At 44.5% G+C, this 26,066-nt stretch overlaps 1 protein-coding gene across 2 annotated transcripts in view; it reads left to right on the forward strand.

Moving 5' to 3' along the window:
- The window catches only part of BAIAP2L2 (BAR/IMD domain containing adaptor protein 2 like 2), a 73,571-nt gene extending 57,220 nt beyond the window's left edge, over window positions 1-16,351 (forward strand). Inside the window, exons 11-14 of one of the 2 annotated variants that reach the window (XM_044301961.1) lie at window positions 11,469-11,519; window positions 11,660-11,816; window positions 13,410-13,447; window positions 15,961-16,351. In XM_044301961.1, the coding sequence (XP_044157896.1) occupies window positions 11,469-11,519; window positions 11,660-11,816; window positions 13,410-13,447; window positions 15,961-16,036 (322 nt within the window). In that variant the 3' untranslated portion in view covers window positions 16,037-16,351. The remainder of the gene's footprint in view (window positions 1-11,468; window positions 11,520-11,659; window positions 11,817-13,409; window positions 13,448-15,960) is intronic. The other variant, XM_044301962.1, reaches the window with a different exon arrangement.
- The last annotated feature ends 9,715 nt before the right edge of the window (window positions 16,352-26,066 follow it).

Below are 26,066 nucleotides of genomic sequence, written 5' to 3' on the forward strand. Positions count from 1 at the left end.
TTATATGCGAAGAGCATATATGCAAGGGCATTATATGCGACAAAAAAGCATGTTGATATAATGGAAGAGGAGAAGGAGGATGAGAAAAGGATGATTCAACCATATACCCTTGTTTGTGGTGGAAGGGGTGCATGGGAATACAGTGTATTCAGTAAATTATAAACAACACATTTAAGGCTACTTTCACACTAGCGTTCGATCGGATCCGTTCTGAACGGATCCGATCATATTAATGCAGACGGAGGCTCCGTTCAGAACGGATCCGTCTGCATTAAAATGGCAAAAAAAAGCTAAGTGTGAAAATAGCCTCGGACGGATCCGTCCAGACTTTCAATGTAAAGTCAATGGGGGACGGATCCGCTTGAAGATTGAGCCATATTGTGGCATCTTCAAACGGATCCGTCCCCATTGACTTACATTGTAAGTCTGGACGGATCCGTACGCCTCCGCACGGCCAGGCGGACACCCGAACGCTGCAAGCAGCGTTCAGCTGTCCGCCTGTCCGTGCGGAGGCGAGCGGAGCGGAGGCTGAACGCCGCCAGACTGATGCAGTCTGAGCGGATCCGCTCCATTCAGACTGCATCAGGGCTGGACGGCTGCGTTCGGGTCCGCTCGTGAGCCCCTTCAAACGGAGCTCACGAGCGGACACCCGAACGCTAGTGTGAAAGCAGCCTAAAGTGCCTTTATGTTCATCAGCTTTCCTCTGGTGGAGTCGAGAAGTCATGGTCAATCCAGTCCTTGTTCATTTTTATAAGGGCTAATTCAGACGGCCGTATGCTGTCCGCAAAAATGCGGATCCGTTTTTTTTAGGACAGTTCAGCATGTCCACAAAAAACGATTGCATTCAGTTTTTTTGCTGATCCATAGACTTCAATAGGGCCATGTCCTGATTTTCACACAAGTATAGGACATGTTTAATTTTTTTGCTGTGCAATGGAAGAAAAGGCCCCATAGAAGTGAATGGGACAGCATCTAATCCGCAAAAAAATGGATCTGCATTTTGGCGGACAGCATACAGCCTTTTGAATGAGCCCTAAGAGTTAACCTGTCAGCATTTTCAATTGACAGGTGGATACGCTTATCTGTTTTAATGCCACCAGCAGCACTAAATACCCGCTCAGACAAAACGCTGGCGGCAGGTCAGACCAGCACCTCCAAGGCGTAGAGCGCCAGTTCGTGCCACGTGTCCAGCTTGGACACCAGTAGTTGTAAGGCACTGAGGGATCATTGAGGACGCTGACACGGTCTGCTATGTACTCCTTCACCATCTTCCAAAATGTTTCCTTCTTTGTGACACTAGGCCGCGCATCAGGGTGAGGGTGCTGGCGGAGTGTCATTAACCTGTAGTGTGTTCACCTTGTCTCCCCTCCTCGGTTGGCCAAGAAACTACGGACTCTCCCGCCAGTGTTGTCAGATGAAAATTTTTTGATACATTTTTCAACAAGGATCTTCTGGTATTGCACCGTTTTGCTCGTCCTCTCCACCAAAAACATGAGAGATAAGTTTTCTTTGTAGCAGGGGTCGAGAAGGGTGAACAACCAGTAATCTGTGTTGTCTAAAATGCGTATAACGTGCGGGCAGCCCAACATGAAGTCAGCCATGTGTGCCAGAGTACCAACAGGCAAGACTTCGCTATCGTCATCAGGAGGATCACTCTCAATCTCCTCATCCTCTTCCTCCTCTTCTGCCCACCCACGCTGAACAGATGGAATTAAACTTCCATGGGTACTACCCTCTGTAGAGGAGGCAACTGTCTCCTCCTCCTCCTCTTCATCATCTGATTTGCGCTGAGAAGACGAACTGAGGGTTGTCTGGCCATCACCCTGTGTAATGTCTTCCCCCATTTCCACCTCTTCCACATGCAAAGTGTCGTCCCTAATTGTGAGCAGTGAGCGTTTGAGTAGACACAGAAGTGAAATGGTTACGCTGATAATAGCGTTATCGCCGCTCACCATCTGTGTTGATTCCTGAAAGTTTCTTAAAACCTCACAGAGGTCAGACATTCATGACCACTCCTCGCTTGTGACTAGCGGAAGCTGACTGGAAAGGTGACAACCATGTTGCAGCTGGTATTCCACTACTGCTCTCTGCTGCTCACAAAGCCTGGACAACATGTGGAACATCGAGTTCCAGCGCGTGCTCACGTCGCACAACAGCCGGTGAGCTGGCAATTTCAAGCGCTGCTGCGGCATTGACAGACCGGATGAAGCTGTCGATGACTTGTGGAAATGTGCACACACGCGGCGCACCTTCACCAGTAGCTCAGGCAAATTGGTGGAGGTTTTGAGAAACCGCTGAACCACTAAGTTTAAGACATGGACTAGGCATGGGATGTGTCTGAGCTTGCCGAGCTCCAAAGCCGCTACCAAGTTACAGCCATTATCAGACACAATCATGCCTGGTTCTAGGTTGAGTGTCGAGAGTCTGGTCTTTTATCCCCTGCCACAGCTCTGCGGTGGTGTGCTGTTTTTCCCCAAACATATCCGCTTCAGCACAGCCTGTTGCCGCTTCCCCACTGCAGTGCTACACTGCTTCCAGCTACTGACTGATGACTGACTGGTGCTGCAAGCGGATAATTTGGAGGTGGAAGTTGAGGAGGAGGCGGAGGCCTTGCTGACAAATTAACATGGAATACAATCACACATCAATACAGCAATCACTAATGCCTATGTATGACATGCCTTCCGCGGTGATACTTGAGCATCTTGATTTATATGGCATAAAGTAAACAAAACTCAAAGGGCCATACATAATGTGGCCACAGCATGAAAAAATACAAGACAAATATCAGGTACGAGGGGGACACAGGACAAAGACACAAGGGAAAAGTAGGGGGACAAGGGGATAGGAGAACTAAGAGGGTGAGTGAAGCATACGGGAGGGCACCAGGCGACACTATCAAGTCAGCAAGGATTGATACTCCGAGGAATCTTGAAAGTAGCAACAAAAGCTCTGTTACTTCCTTTCAGAGAGGCTGTGAGTTCCTCCATTCTCCGTATCTCGTCCACCTTCTGAATCCACATCCCCACGGAGGGTGGAGAGGAGGATTTCCACTTCGCCGGGATACATGACCTAGCTGCTATAACCAAGTGGCGCAGGCAGGAGCGCCAAAATAGGCTCAATGGCAGATCCGAGAGAAAAAGTACAGGGTGGGCCATTTATATGGATACACCTTAATAAAATGGGAATGGTTGGTGATATACTAATGTGCCACAAACAGGAAGTGAATATGTGAGGGGGGGGGGGGGGGAACTTTTTAAGATGGGTGGTGACCATGGCGGCCATTTTGAAGTCGGCCATTTTGAATCCAACTTTAGTTTTTTCAATAGGAAGAGGGTCATGTGACACATCAAACTTATTGGGAATTTCACAAGAAAAACAATGGCTTTAATGTAACTTTATTCTTTCATGAGTTATTTACAAGTTCCTGACCACTTATAAAATGTGTTCAATGTGCTGCCCATTGTGTTGGATTGTCAATGCAATCCTCTTCTCCCACTCTTCACACACTGATAGCAACACCTCAGGAGAAATGCTAGCACAGGCTTCCAGTATCCGTAGTTTCAGGTCCTGCACATCTCGTATCTTCACAGCATATAAGTGGTCAGAAACTTGTAAATAACTCATGAAAGAATAAAGTTACGTTAAAACCAAGCACACCATTGTTTTTCTTGTGAAATTCTGTATGATGTGTCACATGACCCTCTTCCTATTGAAAAAAAATAAAGTTGGATTCAAAATGTCCGACTTCAAAATGGCCACCATGGTCACCACCCATCTTGAAAAGTTCCCCCCCCCCCCCCCCCCCATATTTGCTGCCCAGTCTCCATTGTAAGAACGAGCCCCCCGAGCTACCCGCCGGGAAGTCCGGATGCCCCAGGACAGGAAACAATGGAGACTGTAGGGGAGACTGTAGAGATTTGTTGGTACTTACAGAATTGAGTTAGGGTAGGGCCTATGATGGGATGAGAGGGAAGAGCACTAGGAACCTTCCTGTCTGTCCATGGCAGAAGAGCAAGAGGGGTCCGGGATGAAAATTGCTCAATGGAGATCCATTGTTTGAATGGGGAGTGTCGGCACCAGTCTACAACCCGTTGGAACATAGAGGCAGCATAATATTTTCTTAGGACAGGAATCCACAGAGCTGCGCACCTAGTATCTTGGGAGTAGCATTCCTCTGCACTTTTTCCCCCCTCCCCTATCCAATGAGCGCCTTAATTAGGTGGTACATATGGCTGTGCTTGCTCCTCCTCCCATTGGTTGCTTGATGCACATGGAGGTTACTAGGAGCAGCACACCATATGTGCGGCGTCTGCGCTCCTGAACATAGAAGCCCAACGGCTTAGGTAGGTTTAGCGTAGGACCCGCCTGACCTGAGACCACCTTGACGCTCGGTAGGCAGGCTTAGATGTGTTTTGATCAAAATATATTGACTAAGTGTCTCAGACATGATCATATCAGAGTGAGGACTTAGTCCATATATAGTGCTTGCATCTGCTTTAATAAGTGCATTATTATCTTATTTCTGTGGTTTTCTTCAATAATATGGCCAGGGACATCCGCAAATTTGTATCATATCGTGCAGGATGTTTTTATCTTAGTTTTTTCTTAGGACAGGAATCCCCAAACCCCCCCTCTCTTTGGGTACATGCAGTAAGGATTTAGACAGTCTAGAACTCTTCCCCGCCCAAATAAATTTAAAGAGGTCACGATGAGCATTAGAGAAGAAACTAGCTGGGATATGAATGGGGAGGGTCTGGAACAAGTATAATAAGCGTGGATGGACATTCATCTTAAAAATGGCACACCTGCCAAACCACGTATAGAGGCCTTTAGACCATCTCTTAAGGTCTTCCCTGATCCGACTCAGGAGGGGGGTGTAGTTCCTGGAAAACAGCTCCCTTAGATCCTTGGGAATCAACGTGCCCAAATATTTAATGGCACCTGTCGTCCAACGGAAAGGTAAGGAGCCCGCCAATTCGGCTTCCAGGGAAGTCGGAATGGAGACATTAAGCGCTTTAAACTTCTGTAAGTTAATTTTCAGATTGGACAAGTTGTGAAATTCATTGAATTCCTCAATTAGATTGGGGAAGGTGATCCTAGGTTTGGTAATCATAAACATCAGATCATCTGCATAAGCTGCTATGTTAAACTCCTGTCCTCCCACCATCAAACCCGAGATGTCGGGATTTTTCCTGATAGTCCTCAGCAGGGGTTCTAACGTGAGGATAAAAATTAAGGGGGATAGCGGACAACCCTGGCGTGTGCCATTTCTGATCTCAAAGGGGGGCGAGAGGACACTATTAACCTTTGTGGATGCCGAGGGGGAGGAGTATAGAGATCGGAACCAAGCTAATAGAGGGCCCACCACACCCACATGGTTAACTACTGCGAATAACCAGGGCCATCCTACCCTATCAAACGCCTTTTCGGCATCCGTAGATAGGAGACATAGACAGGAGCGTTGAATCTTGGCAAGGTGGACCAAGTTCAAAACTTTTGTGGTGTTGTCTCTCGCCTCCCTTGAGGGAATGAAGCCAACCTGATCTGTGTGTATAAGGTCCGACAGGAAAGGGGTTAAACGTGTGGCCAAAACTTTTGAGAATAGCTTAATGTCAACATTAAGTAACGAGATGGGCCGATAACTAGCACAGGCGGTCGGGTTCTTACCTTCCTTATGGATAACTGTGATGTGTGCATGTGACATATCCCTAGGGAGGGGGTCTCCGGAGCTAACTTTATTCAAGGCATCTGTAAGGGGTGTCCGCAGAAGGGGGAGGAATCTCTTGTAATAAGAAGCCGGTAGGCCATCAGGGCCTGGGGCTTTACTAGGTTGCATCAACTTCAGAGCCTCCGCAATCTCATCAGCGGTGAAAGGACTATTCAGACCTTCAAGGGCCCCACTCGGCAATTTAGGTAAACCTGACCTGGCTAAATAGGAACCCATGGCCGAGTTCAGGGCCGGGCTCACTTGGCTAGACTGAGGAAGATTATACAGGTTCTGATAAAAGTGGGCAAAAGCTTCTGTTATGGATTCTGGGTCATTAAGCACCGTTCCCCGTGGAGGGGCAATGCGAGGGACGTAGTTCCTAGCCCTTTGTTCCCGTAAGGAATTGGCTAAAAGTCTGCCACACTTATTACCATATTCAAAAAAGTGCCTTCTACCCTTCGAGAGGAGAAATTTCGTACAGGTGTGCAACTTGTCTTTGAGCTTGCACCTAGCCTGCAAAAGTGTTGTGCGAACCGATTGCGCGTGAGAACATTTGTGGACCTGTTCCAGATCGGAAATTTCCAGACTTGGGAGAAGGAAGAGGGGACTTCAAAGAGACATGTAGCATGGCGTGGTCCGAGAAAGCGATTGGGTCAATTGAGGAGGAGGCAATGAGAGGGACTGCTGAGTGTCTAAGCGTCAGGATAATGGGGGGAGCTAAAATTCGGCATAGTATCTCTGCGAAAGTGAGTTTCCTGAATGAAGGCAATCTGTACCTTTTTACTCCACAAGAGCCGGAGAATGGAGGAACGTTTCTCAGGAGTATTCAGCCCATTGGCATTAATGGACGCAAAGGTGATCTCCGACATGGTCTAGACCTGAAGGAAACAAAAGGCAGGGGGAGGGGAGTGGAGAGGGAGGTAGTGGGAAAGGGAAACAAACACAAGGGTAGGTTGAGAACACTAAAGATTAGAAAAACAAGTACAAATACGCCTGAAGGGCGAAGTATCGGAACCGGCTAATCCAGCTCAGATGAAAACTATTTTAAACAAACAAAACAGTGGAGAAAGCAATCCACTATTCAACTCTTGGTGGACCCAAAACGAACCAACCAAGACTCACGCGGACCTAGTGGGGGTGAAGAAGAGCACTCAATAAGGCTGTCCTTTCCCCTGGCCCAGGGAGTAGTGCAACAACAGTACAAAGTAAGGGAGGAGGAGCATGGACAAGCTGCCGCCCATAAGAAATGGGATACAATCAGCAGTAGTGCCTAGGCGGCACCCCGTCCCCTGCACACCCCCCCCCCCCCCCAGACTGACACAACATCAGGCATTGTGGGTCAAAAAGTAGGAGTTGTAGTCGACTCATAGAATCTGGAGCTTTTCATACTGAGGACAGTCCCTTATCCAGGAGGGTGTGGAACCGGAGGACAGGCTTGATGATGACCATGATTCACACGTGAGGGAGGTCCCCCTGCAGGAGAAGAAAATACCGGGACATCTAGCCAGTCCGGTAGGGAGATGAGTGGACAGTCCAGGAACCGACTAAGCTCATCCGCCTGGTCTGGAGAGTGCAATGCAAACGTAGATCCGTTCTTGCGGATTATTAGGTAAAAAGGGTGGCCCCAGCGGTATGTGGCCCCAGCATTTGTGACAATTTGCAGGAGGGGTTTCAGAGTACCTCTCATAAGCAAGGTTCTCCTGGATACGTCAGGTAGGATTTGGATCTGGCATCCGCTGAATGAAATTGGACCTTGTCTCCAGGCTCTTTGCAAAAGTTTCTCTTTTTCTCTGAAGAAGTGAACTCTGCAGAGGACGTCACGAGGAGCAGAATTCTCTGAATGTCTGGGGCCTAGAACCCTATGCACCCTGTCCAGCTCAATTTCAGAATCTTCAGGTCTGTCAAGAAGAGAATTGAATACTGCAGACACCGCCTTTATTAAATCTGCGGACGGGACCTCCTCAGGGATCCCACGGATTTTAATGTTATTACGCCTGCAATAATAGATGTCTGTTTAAGACCTGCTGTGATGAGACCATCTTTTCCACACTCGACAGGCAGGCATGCAGTTCAGACGAAATTTGAACTTGCGAGGTCACTTTGGTGGAGATCGTTGTTAAGTCCGCCTTGACTTCAGCGATAGCCTGATCATGATTGGTTTCCACTCTCTGTATGGTCACCTCCAGGTCTGCCTTAGTCGGAAGCATGCTTAGCAGTGACCAAATGTTCTTCAACTTGGGACGTTTAGCAGATCTGCCATGGGACGAGGAGGCAGAGAACGAGTCCCCTGATGAATCAGAGGCGTCTGAAGGATGGAAAACAGCCGGAGTGGAGGGGAGATCAGGTGAGTGAATCTGAGGAGGCCGCTCACCTCTAAACGCAGCCTGTGTGCTGTTCAGGGCCTGCATATCAGGTGCATGTAGCAGGGATCCCTGTGCAGCGTTGAGATCACCCGACTGTGGGACTGGAGGTTCTGGGTGACTAGGATGGTGCTTCTGGACAGGCAAGGCGCTGGCTGTTGGCTTAGGAGGGGTTTCGCAGCATGTCGCACTCACCGGGATTGGAACAGAGGTCCCGCCAGAGTCCATGGGCCCGGAAGCGGATGCTGAGAGTTGCATGCGTGGATCTCCTCCGGTTGCGGCGGGAGGTAAGTAGGCCGGCTGCTGTGTGGCCTGTTCATTGAAGCCCTGCGAGCCCTCCGGCATGGCATGAGCCTCAATCTCCTGCGGTCCGTCCGTCGCCATCTTGGGCCATGAGGCCACTTGAACATAGGACTTCCTGCCCGGCCCATATGTGTAGCCCACGGGCGTGGAAGTCACTGCGGGCCAGTCCGAGGTCAGTGAAAGCAGCGGTGGGGAGTCCGCTGGTGTCTGTACTGGGCCGCTAACCCCCAGATTCAGGCGCGCGGTCTGTGGCGCAGCTCCTTCCTTCATCGGCGCCATCTTGGTGGGGTCCGGCGCGGGAGCTGGCGTGGCCGTGAAATACCTTGCAATGTGAGGTTCCGAGGACATGAAAGTGGACCCGCGGCGGCCCGAACGTCTGACCATAGTGTTCAGGCCAGTAGTATCCGAATCGTTGTTAGTAATCTCTGTTACAAGGGCCAAGGGTCCGGGAGCTCTGAAATGTGCGTGTTCACGGCTGCATGCTCAAGCCACGCCCGCGGATGATTGTTTTTCTTGAGCTTTGGTACAGGCACAGTTTCACCGTGCCCAGGGCCACGGCCTCTGTGTGCACCATCAGCATCACGGCCACTGCCCGTCCCTTACTGCTCCCCTTCTTCATATTAAATGTTAGAAAACAAAAATATAAATATTCCATGGCACTCCAAAGAAGTAAAATGAATGTGACTTTAATTCACCAATGCAACGTTTCGGTCCACACACTGGAACCTTCCTCAAGCAGTGACAAACATAGTGGGTATAGCAGCATATATATAAGATGATCAGGTTACAACATAGTGACAGTGACAAACATTAGTGTAATTAACTAAAAGCATAAAGAATAAAACTTTTTATTTAACATAATATCCATAAGTATATCAAAGATTACAGTCATTTGTACAAATCAATCCAATTTCAACAAAGAAATGTGAATAATTACATAAAATACATAAAAATTAAATTCATACTTAGGTGAAAATATACAATACATAATTAGTGCACAGGTGAATAATAACGTGATAATTAAAAACACATGGTTTATCGGGACCAGTAGTGATTACCTTAGTCAATATGAGTATCTCGGCGTGGGCTCTGTGTAACTGCGCATGCGCGATGTGTGTTTCCAACTCACGTCATCTGATGATTGCCTCCCACAGAGTCAAGTCGCGTATGTGAATCGGCATATTCAGAGTCACATGCATGACATAAGTCATGTGACTGGAACCCATGTGATCCAACTCCTGGTGATCACCTGACTGCTTTCAGGCGATACAACTCAGGAACTAAAAACAAGGTCCAGCCACATGATCAGGTCAATGTAATCATATAAATGAATAACGGGTCCCAACGAACTTTTGTCTCTAATAGATGCCCCATCTAACTGGACCATTATGATAATAAAAAACAGTGTCTAAATTAAATATATATTGAACGTTAAATCACAAACAAAAAATGTTCGGTACAATTTAGATTCTTATATATGAGAGTAGAGCCACCAGCGCTTAATCATATAATCAATGTGAGAGAACAGCCGGTGATGACAGTAATGGTTGCCCCACATCTGGTCTAGGCAAAGGACCCACCACCATCCGTCAAACCACTGTCACATATATATTTCAGGACAATAAGGTGAGTATATAAAAAAATCCACTATGTCAACAGAGTCATTGATATCAGGTCCCACTGCCAATGAGACCCAGATATCTCTGGGGGTGGCTCTGGTTGTCCAATATCTATGAATAGACAATGGCCCCACCAATTGCCACCACACTCCATATCTGTATGGATGTACAGTTGAAAGAAAAAGTATGTGAACCCTTTAGAATGATATGGATTTCTGCACAAATTGGTCATAAAATGTGATCTGATCTTCATCTAAGTCACAACAATAGACAATCACAGTCTGCTTAAACTAATAACACACAACTAATTAAATGTTACCATGTTTTTATTGAACACACCATGTACACATTCACAGTGCAGGTGGAAAAAGTATGTGAACCCTTGGATTTAATAACTGTTTGAACCTCCTTTGGCAGCAATAACTTCAACCAAACGTTCCTGTAGTTGCAGATCAGACGTGCACAACGGTCAGGAGTAATTCTTCACCATTCCTCTTTACAGAACTGTTTCAGTTCAGCGATATTCTTGGGATGTCTGGTGTGAATCGCTTTCTTGAGGTCATGCCACAGCATCTCAATCGGGTTGAGGTCAGGACTCTGACTGGGCCACTCCAGAAGGCGTATTTTCTTCTGTTTAAGCCATTCTGTTGTTGATTTACTTCTATGCTTTGGGTGTTTGTCCTGTTGCAACACCCATCTTCTGTTGAGCTTCAGCTGGTGGACAGATGGCCTTAAGTTCTCCTGCAAAATATCATGATAAACTTGGGAATTTATTTTTACTTTGATGATAGCAATCCGCCCAGGCCCTGACGCAGCAAAGCAGCCCAAAACCATGATGCCCCCACCACCATACTTCACAGTTGGGATGAGGTTTTGATGTTGGTGTGCTGTGCCTCTTTTTCTCCACACATAGTGTTGTGTATTTCTTCCAAACAACTCAACTTTTGGTTTCATCTGTCCACAGAATATTTTGCCAGTACTGCTGTGGAACATCCAGGTGCTCTTGTGCAAACTGTAGACGTGCAGCAATGTTTTTTTGGACAGCAGTGGCTTCCTCTGTGGTATCCTCCCATGACATCCATTCTTGTTTAGTGTTTTGCGTATCGTAGATTCGCTAACAGGAATGTTAGCATATGCCAGAGACTTTTGTAAGTCTTTAGCTGACACTCTAGGATTCTTCTTCACCTCATTGCAGTCATCTTTAAAGCATGGCCACTCCTAGGGAGAGTAGCAGCAGTGCTGAACTTTCTCCATTTATAGACAATTTGTCTTACCATGGACTGATGAACAGCAAAGCTTTTGGATATACTTTTATAACCCTTTCCAGCTGTATGCAAGTCAACAATTCTTAAAAGTGTGAAAGTATCCTTATACCTGTAAGATCTTATTTAGTTTCTCTTAATGAAAGCAATAAACCAGTTAGATACTGGATAACACGGTACCAGACTTTTTTCTTTTTCCCTTTTGTCTTCACAGGACTGGCTGGTTTCCTGAGGCATATGTAAAATCTATGGATACAGATCCCAGGCAAGAGATTATTCATAGTTTTTATGGATGGGTGGAATTTTTATTTATAGAGTGATCTGGATCCTATCGCTCTGCAGGAAGTATGGTTTTGTATACATGCTATGCACGTCTAGAATGACAGTATTGATCTGTCCATGCAGGTCCTCTGGGATGCGTAGTGCGCACAGTGCCAGTGATCTCCTGGATGTTTTAGACATGCCACAGCCGGACTACAAGCAGAGTACCGCAGATCAGAGGCCTATCACCAAAGCTTCCAATCCAGCTCCTCCACCACCTCCTGTGAACAACAGCTTTAAGGTAAGAGCACCAGTCTGCACCTGCTTCACAACATGAACTCGAAGCATGTTTGTTATAAACCATGATTAGCGTCAGTCCACAAGCCATACTTTGCAATGAAGTGGGACACATACTCTACAGTACTATATGGATCATGGACCCAAAACTGCACCAAGTAGGAGAGAATGGCCATCTTCCCTGACAATGATTCTCTCAATGTAGAGACTGAGGAATATATTCTAAGGAAAGAAAGTCAACTTAAAATCACCACTATTGGGCTATATGAAGGTATTCATAAATTGGAACATAGCACACAATAATCTCAGCAATCTACTTAAAAATGTCTGGAACTTGTAAGGCCACAGGGTATAGAGGCCCCCATTCTTGTTATTAGTGGGGGTCCTATTGCTGGGCCCTGTACTTTGTGGAGTCCCCCTGAAATGGACGGAATGGCTGGTTGCAAATGTGCGCTGCCACTCCATTCATTTCTATGGGAGTGCTGGAAATAGCCAAGTGCTGTACTCTGGCGCTCCCATAGACACTAATGTAATAGCAGTGCACATTTCCAACCAGCCGCTCGATGCATTTTAGGGGCGCTGCACAGGGTACAAGGCTCCTTTTATCGTGACCGGTAGGGGTCCCACTGATCTGATAGTTATCCCCCATCCTGTGGTCTTTTACAAAGGCACATGTATGATTTTGCTGCCTGTTAGAAGGCTTTGGTCAGTAGTAGTACATTATACACTGCACAGTATAGAACTGCATGTTTCTACAAATTAAATAGTAATAAATGGTCGATATGCACATATACTGTCAGTAAGTTTCCCCTCCTCTGGTATGTGACCAATCATTTTTTTTCTCCCCACACTTTAAAACCTCAGAGGGCGCATAGACTGAACCTCGTCTCTCTTCCCAGCAGGGTCCCTTTAGCTCCATCCTCACATCCATGACCCCTGAGCCACACTTCTGGTGGATACAGGATGACAGCTCTGACTGTTAAACGTATGATCATTGTTGGCACTGCCAACCTTGCATGGTAGATCCCCACACTGTGCTAGAAGGGGGGGAGTAGATGTATGCATATATAGGGGGCTACAGTGTGGGAGAAAGTCACTATAGGGTGTGGGGTGAGGTTGTGTGTGCTTGGCAGCTCTCTAGCTCAGTGATGTGAAGTAACTTGTCCTACGGTATGATGAGGACAGGTTTTGTGTGCACTAATAGGATGGCAGCCATCTTGTTTCCCCTGATGTTTGCTCCCTAGGCAAAACGAGACATTGTAGCTAATGAAAAGTATTTGGGAATATATTTATAATAAAGTAATATTTAAGTATTTTCATTTTCTTAATTCCCGGAGAACCCCTTTAATTCCAACTATGCTACATAGAGCTCCCCCAATCACAAGACACATAGTTATGTGATAAATATACCGTATTTCGTTGTCCCATCAATGCATGCAGCCATCTCCCTTGTAAAGTCCATGCCATAGAGCCTGACTAGACAATGTTTTGCAGTGGCTATATTTTTGCACTTAGTTTTCACCATACGTATGTCCATCTGCATGTGCTTGTTATGTATATGTCTATCTGGTTTTAACTGTGCTGTTTTTGATCACAGAAGTCTGGAGGAGGAGGTCGTGCAGATCTGTTTCCTAGGTAGGTCCATATAAACTGATGGGTCACAATAGTAATGGGAGGCCATAAGTTAATGCATGTTTGTCTTCACCCTATTTCTTTTGAGAACATTAACACAATCCGGTAATAGGAGATTTTAAAGCCATATACTTGTATCAAGTGTCTGGTTTGTGGTCTCAGAAGTGGAACATCTTCTCAGGAACAGATTTAGCTGAACTTCAGTCAGCATTGACGTATTTCGTATGGTTTGCTGGACTCTTTTTTTCCTTCACATGTTCCCCGCTGTTCATTGTACATTTCTAGTGTGTTCATTTTAGAAACATTGTAATGGTGTCACATAATGATGCCATGAGGGTTAAGCTAGGGCTACTTAGTGGTGTGACGCTTTCAGCTACCGCAGGGTCTCAAGCCGCCAGAGTGGGGAAGTCTCCTGAAGAAAGGTAGCGGATCTGCGCAATCTAGACAAGTGGTAAAGGTGATATTTTATGTGGTTTGATTAAGACAACTTTGTAAGTACAATAAAGTGCGACTATTTTTATCTATACGCGGTGAGCGTTATGTATGCATCTTTTCTTAAGGCTGCAGCGCTGGAATAATGGGCAGAAACAAGCATTGCGGTACCTGCCTTCAGCACTGAAGTATATCGCCATAACAGGAGAAGTGTGAACACCCGTGGGCTAAGTCTCCGCACGCAGACTTTGTTAGTTGTGTGGAGCATATACTGACAGACTGCACTTTTGATTGTTTCACCTTTACCGCTTGCTTAGTTTGCGCAGATCCGCTACCTTTTTTCTTTTGCTTTCTATACGGAGGACTGGGATAACTCCAGATAGGATCTTGCAGCAGACAATACACATGGGGAAGGCTCTTGTCTCTAGCTGTCCGGCCACTATAAATCATGGGAAGCGAAGCAAGGCTACAGGGTCCTCATGTCTCGCAGTCTTCTTTCTAATCCCCTGTTTACAGGTGGATGTGATGTAGGAAATTGGCTGTGACTGTATCTCATGATGCGTAGTGATGGCATCTGTGTGGTCATCTAACACTAACTTCTGTCAAGGAGTTTTATGAATAAAGCATATATAACTAAGGTGTAAATGCTAGCCAAAATCGTAATATTTACTGTGAAAAATGTTATTATAGAGCCTTCAAGAACTGTAATATCACACTGTGGCCCTCTGACCACAAAAGGCTGTGCACACCTCAGACAAAAGCCTGTCATTTTACTGTATTGTGCATTTTTGAGACGCCTGAGTTATTGAATTCTTTGCATTATCTGGATACAGATAAATGACAAGTGGCAAACATTTCAGTTGTCAATGTGAATGCCTTACATTTCCAGTTATAGTCCCCCCATAACAATGATCCTATAACGAGGCCAATGCTACCTCCAATTTCCCCCCAGAGGAGGTCTAACCTCTGTGTCCCTATAACAGAGCTGACCACTGTACCCTCACAACAGAGCCAGCCGCAGTGCCCTTAAAGGGGTTGTCTGGGCTTTTACTATGGATGACCTATCCTCAGCATAGGTCATCAATATCAGATCGGTGGGGGTCTGACACCTGGCACCCCTGACGATCAGCTGAATGAGGAGACGGTGTGCGCAGTGCGCACGTGCTGTCTCCCTTCTCTCTCCCTGTCTGCTGCTGCTGTCTATGACAAAGACCAACAGGACAGGAAGAGAGAAGGGAGACCGCACCTGCGCACGCCATCAACTCATACAGCTGATCAGAGGCGGTGCCGGGTGTCAGACCACCGTTGATCTGATATTGATGACCTATCCTGAGAATAGGTCATCAATAGTAAAAGCCTAGACAACCCCTTTAAGGGTTGACCAGCACAGAAGCAGTCTAGGATTGGCAGTCAGGCTCGCTTGACACAAATGAAGGGGTGGTATGCTGGAAAGAGTAACTTTATTCTACTTGAAAGGCACAATTTACTTGAGCATTGCGCAAAGGGGTATAAGCTGCTGCTGAGCACCTTGTATATAAATTATTTCAGGAGAGCACATTCGCTTTCCAATGCATACATTTATCTAACGTGTATGGCCATCTTTAGGGCCCATTCACATGACCATATTTTTCTGTCCGTGCGGATAGGATGCAGACCCATTAATTTCAATGGGGCAACAAAAGATGCGGACAGCACGCTGTACGTCCGTTCTGTGACCCTGCAAAAAAGATAGAGCATGTCCTATTCTTGTCCGTATTTGTGGACAAGAATAGGCATTTCTGTCATGAAGAAGGATGTTCCGTTCCACAAAATACGGAAGGCACATGGCTGGTATCCGTGTTTTGCAGATCTGCAATTTTCGGTCCACCAAAACAGATATGGTCATGTTAATGAGCCCTAAGTCTGGTAGTCTGAGGTAGAACATCCCAGAGTACAGATGCAGCACAGGAGATGTCCTAAAGAAGTAGCTCATAAGGCTTATGTAGGAAAGTACATACAGGCGCTTTTGTGATATTCTCTAATGCAGACTGAACGTCCCACTCTTGTCCTCTAGAAATATTTGAACTCTTTTTCATTTCTACCAGGGGAACAAATCCATTTGCAACGGTTAAGCTTCGACCTACTGTAACCAACGATCGATCTGCTCCTCTTATTCGGTGAGACAGTGAATCATGCCACCCTTTATCGGACTCCAGGGGGTACAGCAATGAACGAAGCTCCTTGTAATCAGTCGTGGGCATCTGGATTCTGCTAGGCCGACTTCCAGTTAGTATTATATTGGTTGGAAACAGATCTTGCACATTCTGTACATTTTGCTCCAGTGATTGTAGACAGAGTTTAACATGAATTTCTTGTGAATGATGTCATCTTTTTACCTCTGTAAAAATATCCATTTTGTGGTGTTTGCAGAAATTACATAGATTTGGTGACTTATAAACTTTGTAAATATATATTGGGAAGTGATCATGTCAAACAGTGTAAATAAACCAGATTAGAACATGAAAAACCTTTGTGCGACTTCTGAATTTTGTCCCTAATACCCAGAATTTTATTGCTGCTGTTTTCATACTTGAAATAAACCCATAATTGCGTTCAGTAATGTGAGCACATAGGGGGTCACACTTTTCAAAGTATACTATCTGTTAATATATTGTATTACTGCTGCCAGTGGCTGTGGTAGAAGACCAGGAGAGAGACGAAGGTGAGACTGTAAAGATTTTGTTATACTGCCTATCTAGTGAGCAATTAAGTTACTGTAGTTTAGTCAACACAGAAAGATATTCTTAAACATTTTTCTCAATTTACACATATATCACTTGGAGGTCTAGTCACCCTTTTCAGTGTTCTCAGTAATCCACTTCTTTAGATGCCATTATACTGTAGTCCAGTTCTTACGTTGAACCTTATAGTCCATCATACAGTCACTTTCACTGAAAACTGGAATCATCTCGCGTGACCAAAAAGTTATATATATATATATATATATATATATATATATAGCAAACAAAAACCAGTAGCAGCACACCACTATATGCGCTAAGACTAAGTAAACAGGTGAATGTGTGAACAGGGTCAAAAATACATGACGCCATATAGTTACTGCAAAGTAGTGGAGAAGCTCTTAGCACATATTATTGATCAAAAATATGTCGGGCCCACCTACCGGACGGCAAGGTCGCTTCTCATCAGGTGTATACTAGAGGGCCCTCACACTGGAAGATAGAACATCCAGACAAGGAGCATAACTCCAGCACACACCAAGGCTGGAGTACAACTGACTCCTGAGCTTAAGCCACAGGTATAAGAAGCACCTAGTGACCACACCCAGCAAGGTAGTTAACCCCTCTAGCACCAAACAGGGAAGGAAGCAGGAGAAGGGAAGAAAGGCACATACAAGCCAACATTAATGTGTTGCCCCTGGCAACCAGCATGCGCAGCGACATGTAACACGCACAACACCGAGGCCGTGACCTTCCCCTTTAACAGTGACTTTCACAGCATACCACCCCCTTGACAGTGACCTCCACAGGGGCCCACCCCCTTAACAGTGGCCTTTACACTGTATGGGAGCGTGTCCTTTTTGAACATCTCACTCTAAGACAGCAGCACTGTGCTGTCTGAGTGTAAGCTGCAGGGAGAAAGTCACCCTCCCTCCCTCCCCTCCGGCTCAGGAGTGGGATGGGGCGTGGCCTAACCAGATCAGGGGCGTGGCTTAGCAGGACCTGGGGGCGGTACTAAGTGTTATTAGGCCTTGGCTTTTCTTCAATAGCGATTATTCTGGTGACAGATTACCTTTAAAGCTCTCCTACAGCAGTGAAGATAAATGGCTGGGTTGTTATGGAAACCTGGAGTAAAACTGTGTATGTGGAGGCTAACGGCCTGCGAGCTTCTATTGGCTGATAATGGTCATGTGACCAAGCTTCTATTGGCTAATGCATTTTTTGGGAATATCTCAGAAACGTTACGTCCTAGAGAACTGAGACCTGGTCTAAAACCTTCCCGGATGTACCTTTGTGCCAAATTTCGTGATTATAAATGCGACGGTGTGGATTCCTTTAGCGGACATACATATACATATACATATACATATACACACACACACACACTCAGCTTTATATATTAGATAACAAAGGTGTAAATGCTATCCAAAATTGTAATATTTACTGTGAAAATTTTTATTATAGAACCTTCAAGAACTGTAATATCACACTGTGGCCCTCTGACCACAAAAGGCTGTGCACACCTCAGACAAAAACCTGTCATTTTACTGTATTGTGGTTACAAAACGGAATAAGCAGGTGTTATAGATACATTTTTGAGACGCCTGAGTTATTGAATTCTTTGCATTGTCTGGATACGGATAAATGACAAGTGGCAAACATTTCAGTTGTCAATGTGAATGCCTTACATTTCCAGTTATAGTCCCCCCATAACAATGATCCTATAACGAGGCCAATGCTAGAGGAGGTCTAACCTCTGTGTCCCTATAACAGAGCTGACCACTGTACCCTCACAACAGAGCCAGCCGCAGTGCCCTTAAAGGGGTTGTCTGGGCTTTTACTATGGATGACCTATCCTCAGCATAGGTCATCAATATCAGATCGGTGGGGGTCTGACACCTGGCACCCCTGACGATCAGCTGAATGAGGAGACGGTGTGCGCAGTGCGCACGTGCTGTCTCCCTTCTCTCTCCCTGTCTGCTGCTGCTGTCTATGATAAAGACCAACAGAACAGGAAGAGAGAAGGGAGATGGCACTGCGCCATCAACTCATACAGCTGATCGGAGAGGGTGCCGGGTGTCAGACCCCCGCCGATCTGATATTGATGACCTATTCTGAGAATAGGTCATCAATAGTAAAAGCCTAAACAACCCTTTTAAGAATTGACCATTACGGAAGCTGTCTAGGATTGGCAGTCAGGCACGCTTGACACAGATGCAGGGATGGTATGCTGGAAAGAGTAACTTTATTCTACTTGAAAGGCACAATTTACTTGAACATTGTGCAATCCAAATTTAATGCAGGAGGAGTCAGCAACCAGCCAACTCAATGGAAATGTGTATGTTCAACCTACCTTTCTAACTGCCATCTAAAGTCCAACTGGCTCACCCCAATGCACAACTGCTCCTCCAGGACTGGCGTTATTCTTGGCTGGAATCTAGGGTCCTACTTTGTGCACTAGACAGAGCCCAACCACTTAGGTCACTCCGTCAAAATGACAGAGCACCTAAATGACGCTCTGGAGCACTAACAATAAATGATATACAGTGACAGTATAGACAGTGTAGAAAACGGATGGAACAGCTGCCGGGCCTGGTCTGAGAGAGCGATCTTTACTAGCCACAGGAATGGGGGGCGGCATAAAAGGAAGGGGTTGCAAAAAAATTACTGGGGGAGGGGGGCCCCATTCAAAAATTTGCTGTGGGGCCAAGTCATTTCTAGCTACGCCACTGGGAATGGGTTATAAGCTGCTGCTGCTATTGCGTTCAGTAATGTGAGCACATAGGGGGTCACACTTTTCAAAGTATACTATATGTAATATGTTACAATATTGTATTACTGCTGCCAGTGGCTGTAGTAGAAGACCAGGAGAGGGACGAAGGTGAGATGTTATACTGCCATCTAGTGAGCAATTAAGTTACTGTAGTTTAGTCAACAGAGAAAGATATTCTTAAACAATTTTTCTCAGTTTAAACATATCACTTGGAGGTCTAGTCACCCTTTTCAGTGTTCTCAGTAATCCACTTAATTAGATGCCATTATAGTCCAGTTCTTGCATATGTTGGGCCTTATAGTCAATCATACAGTCGCTTTCACTGAAAACTGGAAATGTATTTTGTTCATCTCGCGTGACCAAAAAGCCACCCCAAAATTGGACCAATACAAGCTTCAGTCCACAAAAACAATCCTTATACAGCTCTGTTAATAGAAAAATGAGAGATGCTAAGGAAATTTCATCAGCAGCCTGTACTGTACGCTGAATACAGACACCGGTAACATGCAGGGGCAAACTTCTGAGCCCGCTTGCTACCTCCCTGCATTTAATATATACATATCTTGCTTTGTACTGAAAAACGATACAGTCAACATGTATCCCTGTGTGCAATACTTACTGTCAGTGCTGATCACTGATAACGCTCTACTCTACCTTCCCAGCACTCACTAGAAACACTAACTAGCCAACTGGTCATGCCAGGAAGGTGGAGGGGAGCATGGCTGACAGTAAGTTTTACATACAGGACACAGGCAGAATATATTTTATATAGAAGGTTTATATATCTATAAATCAGATTTTGGGAGGTAACAGGCAGGGAGAGAAGAGGCATGTTGAGAGACCTTACATTGCATTTTACACATATCCAGCATACACACTGAAGATGGAATTTCCTTATCAACTATAAAAAGTGATCAAAAAGACATAAAATTGTATCACTGAAAACTATAGATTGCCCAGAAAGAAATTAGCCATCACACAGCCCAATAGAAGTAAATGCAAAAGGTATTGGGTCACAATATGGCAATAAAAAGAAAAAAAAAATTCCAAAGATTTTTTTTTTTTAAGTATTTAAACACTATACAAATGTTATGTTGCTATAATTGTACTGACCCAGACAATGAAGGGCACAGGTGAGTTTTACCGTATAGAGAATGCCATAAAAATAAAACTATGGAGGAATTGCCTTTTTTTTTCACCCCATTTGGAATTTTTTTCCAGCTTCATACTACATAGTATGTAATATTAAATGGTGCCATTAGAAAGTACAGCTTTTCCTACAAAAAACAAGCCCTCATAGGCTAGGTGATTTGAAAAATTTAAAAGTTATAGCTCTGGGAAGCCAGGGAGTGGAAGACAAAATCATAAAAATGGAAAATAGCCCAGGATTAAAAAAAAGTTCTTTCGTTTTTTCTTTGTTTAAAAAAAGAGAAATAAAAAAATTAAAATCATCCCTTTTCTCCATTTTGCAAATAAAAATCATAAAAAAACTAAGTCGTATAGGGCAGTACTAGTGCCTTGCAGTGCTGGGGTCCTGGGTTTGAATCTGACCAAGGACAACATCTGCATGGAGTTTGTATGTTCTCCAAATATTTGCATGGGTTTCCTCTGGGTATCCAGTTTCCTCTCGCACTGTAAAGAGCTGTAAAATATGTCAGCACTATATAATTGAGCAAAATAAAATCACTGCGTCCAAAAATTTCAGAACCTAGATAAAAGTATTTATCCTGTCAGTCAAAGCTGTAAAAAAAAACGATTAAAATGCACAAATTATTTTATGGTAGCTTCACCTCTCAAATGAAATTGAATAAAAGGTGATCAAAATGTCATGCCTACCCCAAAATGGTATCAAGAAAAACTATTGCTCTCTTCACAAAAATAGAGCCTCCGGCTGCATGGACGGAAATTAAATAGTTATCATGTTAGAATATGGTGATGCAAAGTTGTTGTTTTTTATTATTAAAACATAACAAAAATAATATAAATTTGGTATTGCTATAATTGTCCTCACCCACAGAATAAAAATGTGTCATGTTTACTGCACAGTGAATGGTGTAAAAAAGGAAACTGATAAAACAATTACACCCCAATAATTTAATAAATTCCACCTTCCCCATGCATCATATAGAATATTAAATAGTGGCAGCTTTGACCTACAGAATAAATACTTCTATGTAGTTCTGACATTTTTGGAAACAGTGATTCTTTTTGTTTGCTCATTTGTATGGCACTGACATAATCCATAGCGCTTTACAGATATTAGCATCACAATGTCTCCAATGGGGCTCACATTGTCCTCGTATATCTATGTGAACAGGAAAAATAAAAAAATAATGGCTTTTGGAAGGCATAAAAATTAAAATGCAAAAATGTAAAATGGCAGCCGAAGCAGTTAAAAATTTGCAAGCACAGTGCAATTTTAATTCATAAAATGTTACACAAATGCGTTTTTCATAAAGATGCTACAAATTTATCAATTTTGCTGCAAATGGCTGCCTTTTACCTAGAGTCTGGAGAGAAATAGACTGCACAGGCAGTGTAGTGAGAAAGAACCTGAGGCAGAGTCTACGGGAGGAGGGGGGGAGAGATCACGCAGGCAGGCCGTGTAGAGAGATATCATAACATAATTGTATAGGAGCCCAGGCTGCCGTCATTCTACTCCAGCCTCGATGCATTACTTTACATTTATCAATATTACGTTTCATCTTCTATTTATTAGTCACCAAAACTGACAGATTATTTTGTAATTGTATTAAGATTATTAATAAAGATGAAAAATAATTGGCCCTAATAAAGAACCTTGTTTTACTAAGGCCTCTTTCACACGACAGTATGTCCATTTCAGTGTTTTGCGGTCCGTTTTTCACGGATCCGTTGTTCCGTTTTTTGCTTCCGTTGTGGTTCCGTTTCCGTTCCGTTGTTCCGTTCCGTTTTTCCGTATGGCAAATACAGTATACAGTAATTTCATATTAAAAATTGGGCTGGGCATAACATTTTCAATAGATGGTTCCGCAAAAAACGGAACGGATACGGAAGACATACGGATGCATTTCCGTATGCATTCCGTTTTTTTGCGGACCCATAGACTTTAATGGAGCCACGGAACGTGATTTGCGGCCAAATATAGGACATGTTCTATCTTTAAACGGAACGGAAAAACGGAAATACGGAAACGGAATGCACACGGAGTACATTCCGTTTTTTTTGCGGAACCATTGAAATGAATGGTTCCGTATACGGACCGTATACGGACCGCAAAAAACGGCCCGCAAAACGGAAAAAAAAAACGGTCGTGTGAAAGAGGCCTAAGTGTATACTAGTTACAATTACTCTTCACCAATATTGTACCCATGTGTATATGTTGTCCCCTGGGATCTGTAGCTTCAGTACGTTGTTGTTGTGTAGCACTGTATAATGGGAAGCATACTGTGCAGCATTTACAGCATCAGTTAGAAAAACTGTCACATAGCAAAGACTGCAGTTCAGACCACTGGATAGTATACAGTAGATCTTGGCTATACATGGGTTCCTCCGGGATCAGGCTTTAACCCCTTAAGGACGCTCTCCGTACATGTACAGCGCTGGTGGACGTGACTTCAGGACCAGCGCCATACATGTACGGCGGGCTGATCGGGCAGGTACAGAAGCTGTGAACACCCAATGAAGGCCCAATCAGTCACTGACAGCCGGGCCCCTGCTGCATACGCCGGCATCGGTGAAAACACAGATGCCTGCGTGGTAACCCCTTGTATGCCGCGGTCACAGCTGACCACGACATGAAGAGCGTTCGCGGAGGGTACGGGTGCCCTCCGCTTCCCCATCGGGTCCCTGCGTTGCAGTGGCGGGGACCCGATGACAGAGAAGACAAGCCCGATGCGTTCCATAGGCATCCATAGGCAGGCTGTCAGCATTCAAGCTGACATGCAATGTAATATACAGGTTGTATTGTAATGCATTGCAGAGGGGATCAGAGCCCAGAAGTTGAAGTCCCAAAGTGTTTTTCCTAATAAAAAAATAAAGCTTTAAGTAAAAGAAATAAAAAAATAAAAAAAAAATCCCAAAAATAAAACACATCATTAAATCACATGATCCAAACCCTGACCTGAGTTCCATAGAAAAAATAAAATAAAAACTGTGCTAAAGCAATCATTTTATTTGTCATCTTACATCACAAAAAGTGCAACACCAAGCAATCAAAAAGGCGTATGCCCCCCAAAATAGTACCAATCAAACCATCACCTCATCCTGCAAAAAAATTGACTCTAAGGCAATCGCCCAAAAAATTTAAAGATTATTGCTCCCAGAATATGGAGACACTAAAACACGATTTTTTTTTTGTTTCAAAAATGCATTTATCTTGTAAATCTTAAATAAATAAAAAAAAGTATACATATTAGGTATTGCCGCATCCGTAACAACCTGCTGTATAAAAATATCACATGACCTACCCCTTCAGGTTGAACACCATAAGAAAAAATAAAATAAAACTGTCAAAAAATGCTTTTTTGTCACCTTACATTACAAATGTGTAATACCAAGCGATCAAAAAGTCATATGCACACTAAAATAGTACCACTGTCATCTCATATTGAAAAAAATGAGCCCCTACATAAGACAGTCGCCCATAAGACTGTCTTTGAGAATATAGAGACACGAAAAAAATATGCTTTATGTAAAACTGAAACAAACAATCAAAGAAAGTAGTCATATTTGGTATTGTCGCGTCCGTGACAACCTGCTCTATAAAAATATCACATGATCTAACCTGTCAGATGAACATTGTAAAAAACTAAAAATAAAGACTATTGCTATTTTTTGTTACCTTGCCTCACAAAAAGTGCAATATAGAGCAACCAAAAATAATATGTACCCTAAAATAGTACCAACAAAACTGCCACCATATCCCGTAGTTTTCAAAATGGGATCACTTTTTTGGAGTTTCTACTCTAGGGGTGCATCATTGTCTTCAAATGTGACATGGCAACTTAAAATGATCCCAGTGAAATCTGCCTTCTAAAAACCATATGGCGTTCTTTCCGTTCTGCGCCCTGCTGTGTGCCCATACAGCAGTTTACGACCACAAATGGAGTGTTTCTTTAAACTGCAGAATCAGGCTAATAAATATAGATTTTTTTTTGGCTGTTAACCCTTGCTTTGTTACTGGAAAAAATGGATTCAAATGGAAAATCTGCCAAAAACTGAAATTCTGAAATTCCATACACTACATTTTCCTTTAATTCTTGTGGAATATCTAAAGGTTAACAAAGTTTGTAAAAATCAGTTTTGAATACCTTGAGGGGTGTAGTTTCTAAAATAGGGCCATTTATGGGTGGTTTCTATAATGTAAGCTCCACAAAGTGACTTCAGACCTGAACTGGTCCTTAAAAATTTGGGGTTTTGGAAATTTTCTTAAAAATGTCAAGATTTGCTTCTAAACTTCTAAGCCTTCTCACGTCCCATAAAAAAGAAAATGTCATTTACAAAATGATCCACACATGAAGTAGATGTCACGGTGGGGAGTGGGGGGAAACTCCACACCGTACAATGTAGGTTGGCGGGATATGCCACTAGGCCTGGAAACACGAATAAAGGGAGCAGGTCACCCTCTAAAACCTCCTAACTGTATGAGCGAACCCTAAGGGTCCATTCACATGTCCATAGTGTATTGTGGATCTGCAATTTGCGGATCCGCAATACACCCGGCCGGCACCCCCCCCCCCCCAGAACTGCCTATTCTTGTCCGCAATTGCAGACAAGAATAGGACATGTTCTATTTTTTGCAGAGCCTCGAAGTTTGGGGCCGAAGCCCAGAAGATCGGGCCCGCGGCACGGAAATGCGGATGCAGACAGCACACATCTTTTCTGTCCCCATAGAGAATAAATGGGTCCGCACCCGTACCGCAAAATTGCGGAACGGATGCGGACCCATTTGCGGACGTGTGAATGGAGCCTAATGGTGGGAGGGCTCATACCCGGAACCTCAGGCCCTGCTAACCCTAGAGATCCCTGTTAATAATGTCAGGGCTAGGAGACGACCTGTTCATCCATGACACGGATGAACCGGAGTCTCCAGCAGGCCTAGCAACAAGGAAAGGGGCAGACAGTAGCATACATCACACCCTGAACATAAACCCACACCAAACATCAACACAGGTAAGGTAGGGAAAATGAAGGATACATAAGGGATGACAATCTATGTCCAACAAGGTGGCACTCAAACTAGACAGATGGTAAAGTCCAGGATGGCAGTATAACTCCAGCTCCACAAGAAGCTGAAGTCCCACCAACCTCAGGCTCCAAGCCCAAGTACTATAAGAGCCCACAACCAGCTCCACCTTGCTCACACTTTAACCCCATACCCACCAGAATAGGAAGGGACAACAACCTTAAAGGGATTCTGTCATGAGATTTTAGCCCTATAAGCTAAACATATGCCCATGTCCGTACTAATAACATAAATCCTAAACTGGCCTTATTAAACCTGCTTGTGGCTCTATTTGCCCCAAAAAAGGTTTTTATGACCTGTCAATCGCCTACCTAAGGTGCCCAAGGGGACATCCGTTAATACAGGGTGCCCGGCCGTCTGGAGCCCTGCGCCTCCTTCCCAGTCTTAATCGCCGCCCTCCCTGTCTACAGTGCCGCCTTCCTCACCTCAGCGCCGCCTCTGCCAGATCCGGACGGCCCTCTGCCAGATACG

Source organism: Bufo gargarizans, chromosome 7 (assembly GCF_014858855.1).
Source record: "Bufo gargarizans isolate SCDJY-AF-19 chromosome 7, ASM1485885v1, whole genome shotgun sequence".
Classification (NCBI taxonomy): Eukaryota; Metazoa; Chordata; class Amphibia; order Anura; family Bufonidae; genus Bufo; species Bufo gargarizans.